The following is a 7,811-nucleotide window of genomic DNA, read 5'->3' on the forward strand; positions in this document are numbered from 1 at the left end:
GCCCACTATATAATCTGCAATCACTAAAAGAAATTCTTTTTTTTTTTTAATTTGGAGGGGGGGGGGGGGGGGGGAGGCGGAGCAAACCCAGTGTTTTAATGACAGTCTCAAAGTATGTATTTCATCCAGTCCAAATTTCATGAAAATCAACATGCATTTTCAGTGTGGGCTGCCAACTTAATCTCGGATTTTGCCCGACAGAAAGAAATTAGAGTATCAAAGAAATGTTTGGTGACGTTTGCATTTTTCCTCAGTCCAGTGGGAACCTTAACTATTTTATGTTTCCAATAACAAATGATAATCCATTATTGAAAGTCGAAAAGTAATTTCATCAAAAACTGCCTCTGGAAAATGGCCTCTTATAATCAACCAGGCGACATTGTGGATCTAGAAAAACTACAAAGTAAGGGCTCTAATCACTGCTTTTATTCTTTCACCGGAGACCACTACTATTTTTTTCTCTATGACTTCTACATGTTGTTGCTCTTTTCTCTCTTTAACCCAGACCCAGATAATGGATATCACCCAGCAATTCGTTCTCCTATTGCTTGGAGCTTTAACCGTCAAAGGTGAGTAGGAGCACACAATAATTATATAGGGGAGTTTTGATGGGTTACAGAAGTTCATTAGTCGATATCTGTAGCTTCCTTTTGAACTTCTCTCTCCCTCAATACAATACGACAGCGAGACTGCAGTAAAGAATGTAGGGCACAGAGCTGAACTGTCTTATCAGCAATAACAGGTGGAATCTTTGGACTTGAAGCATGGCCTTAGATCGAAGGATATGTTCGGAGTCTGATTTTGGAATGATCTGTCAGTCTGTCTGTCTGTCTGTCTGTCTGTCTATCTCCCCTCTCTTTGCCTTCCATCCCCCCTCTCCCCCCCTTCTCTCTCTCTCTCTCTCTCTCTCTCTCTCTCTCTCTCTCTCTCTCTCTCTCTCTCTCTCTCTCTCTCTCTCTCTCGCAACATTCACACTCATTAGAAAACTGGCAAGGCCCAGTAATAGTTTATATCAATGTCTGGGTCAGCAAAATCTATAGTCTTCATTTTCTTCCTTTTTCCTGCTAGTGACCTTGGGGCATTAATAAATTAGGCCGCCAATGATGCAAGCACTTCTCTTTAAGACTGTTCTTCAGACTAGAATTACCAGTAATTTACCTTCTCGGTTTGATTCCATTTCGCAACATCAATTCCCCCCCCCCCTATACACACACTCCATCGTATACAGATTATACAATAAAGACCTTTATACCAGTAGCATTATATAACAGACTCTGTGTGAAAGAAAAACGAGACGATTTCAAGCAACTGCATCTGCTTTTGTGCTTGCCCATTTTTTTCAACATACTCAAAAGCGTTGAGAAATGAAAAAAAAATAACAACAACAAAACAACAACAACAAAAACCGACTAACTAGCTGGAGAACAAATGTGTGTTCCTGGAAGCACTTTTATAGCTTTTTGCAATGCGGTAATTTATACATCCTCAAATAGATCAGCAAGCCCATAGTTCGTCTCAGTATTTGTGTTTGCATCTCAACACCAATATTACTTTCGTGACAGAGAGACCTGAAAAAAATGTATAAATCTTGTGAATTTGCCACCATCGTTGTTGGTAATTTACTAGTCCTATTGTGGCGTCGGTAGCTTAGTGGTTAGGCTACTGGACCCCTAATCGTGAGATTCCGGGATACTTGCTTGTTCCGACGTCATATCCTGAGGAAAGGCATTTTACACGAATTTCCCAACTGGATAGGTCCTTTCGAAAATGGAGGTTAAACTCGGAGACCCCACCTCTTACATAACATAATTGTGTTGAAGAGGACGTTAACCCTATATCTTTTCTTGTTTTTCTCGAAGTCTCATGAAAACGTGAACCATCATCTTGTGAGAACAACCCATTAAGGATTTTGTGATTACGAGAGGCATACAATTTTTTTTACCTGACCATGAAGGAATACAGGTAGAGAGCTGAAATTTTGGGGTGAAAGACAACAGTCATCTTCCTATAATGCATGTAAATTTTGTGGAATTTCATATTTACTGGTTTTAGCACCAGAGCACTGTAAGTGAAAGGGGATATGTTGTTCTCCAGTTTCAACATAAAATGGAAAAAAAATTGAGCACAGGGCAGTAAGGAAGTTTTGTTCTTCCAAGGCAAGTAACAACATAATATTTTTACGGAAATGTGTGCGGTATATGGAAATGATTGCCCATCCTATGCTGTGGTACATTTTAGGTGTAAAAAACGATCAAATGCGGCTTCATGGACATGGAAGATGACCTCCGTGATTGTCGCCCAGTGACAGCAACAATAGAAGAGAATGACTTGAAAATCAAGAAACTTGTGTAGGCGGGTGACAATCGAACGTTTGAGCAAAAAAACTAGGCTTAGCCTTGGATCAGTTGAACGAATCCTAAATTAACATTTGAAAATGACCAAGGTTTCTATAGATGGGGCCCAAGTTTGTTGGCTCCTCCTAAAAAAGTGCAATGTATGGATTGTTGTCGAGAATTGCTTGGTCTGTATGAAAAGGATAAAGCTATATTTTTAGAAGACTTGTAACCAGGGATGAGACATGGGTCCACCACTACGATCCTGAGTCAAAATCTGCATCAGTGCAGTGGAAATCACCCTCTTCTCCAACACCAAAGAAGACAAAGGTGCACCCATTAAGTGAAAAAGTGACGCTATCAGTGTTTGGGGATCAAGAAGGCGTGATTATGACAGACTATCTTGAAAATGGACATACAGTCACCGGAGACCACTATTCTAACCAGCTAAAAAATTACGAAGGTTTATTTAAGAAAAAGGAGAAGAAAGATCCGAAAAGTCATTTTGCTGCTTCATGACAACGCACCAGCACAAAAGTCAAGAAAAGCTGCAGAAACTGCACAAAAAAGTGGCTATGAAATTATGCAACGTCCACCCTATTCTCCAAATTTAGCCTCGTCTGACTTCTTTTTATTCCCCAAACTGATAAAAAGATTTAAAAAGAAGGCATTTTGAAAATGATGTTCAAATCAAAGAAGCAGTAGAGGGCTGGTTTCCTAGAGGGTCTTCTATTCTCAAGGTCTTTTCAAGGCCATACACTGATGACAAATTTGTATAACTGTGGGAGGCAATTACATAGAAAAAGATTAAGGTCAGTACCAAATTTCAGCTTTCTACCCTTATTCCTTCATGGTCAGATAAAAAACATCCTGTGGGTATATAATACATACACGGTACAAGACCCAACCGCTATGGATTGATGAAAAAATGTGTTTCGAGATCATGAATAGTTTTTCTTGGGTTATGGAGGTGAGCTCCTTGTGAGTCGAGACCGCACAAGCTGTTCCAGTTGAGGATTCAGGAGTAGAATGTCCTGTCGCCACACTTGCTGAGCCTCCCACTGGCTGTGTCTGTATTTTCTGTCCGTATTAAAATAGAGGCAGAAGAAATTGGTTTCTTATGCAGGAAGCTGCTGAAAATATCTTGGAAGGAATAGAAATCAAATGAAGGAGTACTTAATGAAGCCCACCGGGGACGCTCACTTCAATAAATAAAAATTATCAGGAAAAGACAAATTATGCAGTTTCTTTTGGGACATCTGAATAGACAAAGAGGTCTTGAACATCTTGCTCTCACTGGCAAAATTGAAAGCAAACGAGGCAGGGTAGGCCCAGAACAACTACTTAGAAAACCTAGACAGTCGGGGAACAGGGAGCAATTAGGGTAACGTGGCTTTGTTATAAGCACCCGAGCAAAGGAAGGAATGGAGAGCCATGATCGCCGATGTTTGCAGCAGATCTTGCACTTGATGATGATGATTAACTTTTTGATCACGCGTTATATAAGTTCACAGTCCCACTCAAAGGCTCTTGAACTAAGCACCACATTAATATCATCTGCAATGGAAGTGTGCAGTAGCTAGATATATTCTCAGATGACAAGGGGTTAGCAACTGGAAAGACATCAATACGTGATGTACAAAGCAAACGTATAATTTATAATAGAGTAACAGTTAACCAACAACTTTGTTTTTTGTCAGATTTTTTACCCGTGACGAAAGTATTAATCGCTTCGAATTTTCAGTTATGTGATTGATTTGTTGCCTTGATGATGTTATGATTGTTTGATTGATTGATTGATTGATTGATTGATTGATTGATTGATTGATTGATTGCTAGATTGACTGATTATTTCACTGATATGTTAATAAGCCAATGATTCATAGATTGACTGATTTCTATGGATCCCCCACAGAGAGCTTCGGCTACATGAGAGCATGTTACTACACCAACTGGTCCCAGTTTCTGCCATCGTCAAGCCGTTTTCTTCCTGGACGCATCCCTCCACAGCTGTGCACTCACCTGATTTTCGCCTACGCTGACATCCGGGCGACCAACATCACGCCTACAGAGTTCAACGACATTGAGATGTAAGCAGATTTTGGTTTCGAGTCACGACTTTACTCTCATTCCTAACAAGGGGTAAAATTCGACATTGGCCTTCCTACCTTTATTGATTTCTCGCGAACAGGTTTACAAGGTCAGGTTCATGGGTTGACAAGTTAGTCATATTAGTATACTCTCTCTCTCTCTCTCTCTCTCTCTCTCTCTCTCTGTCTGTCTGTCTGACTGTCTGTCTGTCTGTCTTCCTCTTTCCCTCGCTCCCTCTCTACCTCCCTCTCACACCCCCTCTTCTTCTTCTGTTCTCTCTATCTATCTATCTACCTATCTATCTATCTATCTATCTATCTACCCATCTGTCTATCTATCTCTCACTTTGTTGCTAAACATTCAGTGATTAAAACTGTCTTAATTTAATGTGTGGGAGAAGGAAAAGTACCATTTTAGTAATAAACCATTTACACAATGTTACGCATGTTGTCTTTTCAAATGCAGTGCTCAGCCAGACAGGTATGTGAATGAGTTTTTTTTTTATTGAAGAGTACGCAAACCGAACTCAAACTCATGCGAAGGCCGAAAGCGAACAAGGAGAATAAGCGGTAATACTGAAGAAAATTGAACGTAAACTTGAAATAACAACATTCGATTAACCAAGTCTGTATGACCGAATTGGATCAAAAAGTTGTTCTCGAAAGCACCAGAGGTCTGCGGATCCAGTCAGGCTGAATATGAATTAATGAAAAGAAGTTAAAAACTAGTTTGCCACCAAACAACACATTTCATCCCTGAGACAACTGCGTGAATGTTGATCAATCTTGCGAAGTGTGATCAGAATGCACTTACCGAACGGAAGCTTTTAGTTGATGATGATGATTATGATGATGATGATGATGATGATGATGATGATTTTTTTTTGTTTCCTTAATTGGCCTGGTGGACTCCTTAAAGAAATCTTCGAGCGAGATCGAGGTTCTTTTTTTCGGCTCCATTGTCAATGTACTTTGAGGTATCTCCACTCGTCCAAATAACTCCATTCGAATTGCCATTGTTCCTGGACATTCAAACATATGTTTGACCTCCTCCCTTTCATGGCCGCATCTTCGGCAACGTGGGCTGAGCTCTTCATTTACAAAGTTCTTATACCATCTCAAGCTCCAATGATGGTCCGACTGGCTAGCTCAACCTGGTCTTAGCGACCTGTGGTACTTTGTTTATGCTTATTGGAGTACCCAGAATACACATCTTCCAGGCGCTGGTACCTAGCTCTGCATGGTGGGTCTCGGATTTCCCTCTTTATTATTGGAAAGACTCATCTGTTTGTTTTTGGTCGTCGGTGTCCTTCAATCTCTCTGGCTTTATTAGCAGCTTGGTCTGCTGCCTCTTTTTTTTTCGATATAAACATGGCTCGGAATCCACTGGATTTTTATTGTGGCTGTGGCTTCACTGAACTTGCGCGCAAAACCTTTTATGTCTGAGCTGTTGCCTCAAGATCAGCACATTGGTTCTACTGTGGCAATTCTCAGCAATCCATTCTGCAGCAGACATCATTGCCTGGCATTCCTCATCATATGATAATGTAAGGAATGCACCTTTAGGTTTAATGATTTCTGTTTGAGGTGGTTCATCATTCATTATCATCACTGCTGCTGCACCACCTTTGCGGTATCCTGGTGATGATGATGATAATGGTGATGATGATGATGATGATGATGATGATGATGATGATGATGATAATGATGATGCTGCTGCTGCTGCTGCTGCTGCTGCTGCTGCTGATGATGATGATGATGATAGTACAGATCAAATTTGTCAAGGGGACCGTGACTATTTGATGGAATCGGCAATATAATGCTATCGATTTCGTCAAAAAGGGCGTGGCACTTACAGTGAGCGGCTCTGATAGTTTCCCGTTCACGCACGTCTTGGAGTCTAAACAAAGGACACACTGTGAGGGTCAGATAAGAATCAATGCGAAGAAAATATAGACTATTAGTTTGTTACCAAACAACACGTCAAGTCTTCCCTGACACAACCTCGGAAATGCTGACCTATCAGACACATTAACACCACAATAATAACAGGTTTTAGCGGACAAACGTAATCGCAGACTCAAGAATAAGAACAAAAGGATCTAGAAGTAACAAAAATGTTGCCTTACATTATCCCAACCTAGCTTTCCAGCCAGCACAGTTAGTTAAAGGTAATAACAATTAGTTTCAAACTAACCATTAAAATCAGTGGGCTACATAACATAGTTTGACTCGATGTAAGGCTTAACATCTGTTAATTTGTCATTTTTCGATTTGACGTTTTCAGTTGGCTTTTAGTCACTGGTGACTCTTTTACTCAAGCCTGTTCTTGCTGGGGATAACACCACCTTTACAAATAAATGTCACAATTCGAACAATTCTAATTAAAGCCCCGTCAATGTCATTCTGAGTTATTTGAACCTGACTGTCTGTCCGGAGACATCCAAGAAAAAATGAGATTCTCGGAACCAGTTGACAGTCGAAAATGACAGGTGGGGCCAGTAAAACGACGTCCAAAAGAAACAAACGCTTTTGCAATCGAAGACAGCATACATAAATCAACGTGGCGTAGAGGGTTATGTATCTGTCTCAGCATCTGGAGTATCTGGGTTCAATTTCCGGATAATTGCAACCTCTTCAGTGTGGAACGTTTATTGGTCCCTGGAAATTTATTACCCTGGCCTATCGCATCCAAAATTGATATAGGAAAAGTGTTTAAAACGTACCTCACCCCCTTTTTCCCTTCATCACGGAAAACTGATTCACCTGGGGTTGAACATAATTTATTTTATGAGTTTGATTCCACTTTTGTCCTAAGACATCAGTCCTCACTTCTCTTACACTACTCGTATTTATTTGCAAGTGCCAACATGTTGCCGTCTTTTATTAAACAACCCCCCCCCCTAAAAAAAACAAAAAACCCAAAAACTTTTAGTCTCGAAAAGTATCGCGAAAATATCGGTAAAAACAGCAGTAACCACAACAGCAGAACGAGAAACAGAAGCAGTACTCCTCAGAAAAAGCGACATCTGCTGAAAAGAACAACCCTTGTCCTGAAGCACATCAAGTCCCTAAAGTTCATCTTTATGGCGCCTGTGCAGCTTTTGTAGGCGTAGATTTTGATCAGACAGAATACCGTTTTCCCAACCGAGTTTTTTAAAGTCAACAATTAGATCTAGGAAAAAACGTTCTGGCTGCTTTACACCCGTAACATAGGAACACCATTCTAAACTCAAAGCACTTTAATTAAATACTTTCCAGCTAGATGTGTCCCACTCGCAACAAATTCCCATGTAGTTGGGTTTTTTTTGTTGGTGAGATTAAAGTATTTGAACACCGAACTTGTTACGGTACTTACAGACGAGCGCCTTATTATTATTATTATTAT

At 40.3% G+C, this 7,811-nt stretch overlaps 1 protein-coding gene across 1 annotated transcript in view; it reads left to right on the plus strand.

Annotated features, from left to right (window-relative positions):
- Positions 1-514: 514 nt before the first annotated feature.
- LOC101847177 (chitotriosidase-1) overlaps positions 515-7,811 on the plus strand; it is an 84,116-nt gene continuing 76,819 nt past the window's right edge. Inside the window, exons 1-2 of the mRNA XM_035968226.1 lie at positions 515-569; positions 4,249-4,423. Of these exons, the coding sequence (XP_035824119.1) occupies positions 515-569; positions 4,249-4,423 (230 nt within the window). The remainder of the gene's footprint in view (positions 570-4,248; positions 4,424-7,811) is intronic.

The sequence above is a fragment of the Aplysia californica genome, unplaced genomic scaffold, assembly GCF_000002075.1.
Source record: "Aplysia californica isolate F4 #8 unplaced genomic scaffold, AplCal3.0 scaffold00047, whole genome shotgun sequence".
Taxonomy (NCBI): Eukaryota; Metazoa; Mollusca; class Gastropoda; order Aplysiida; family Aplysiidae; genus Aplysia; species Aplysia californica.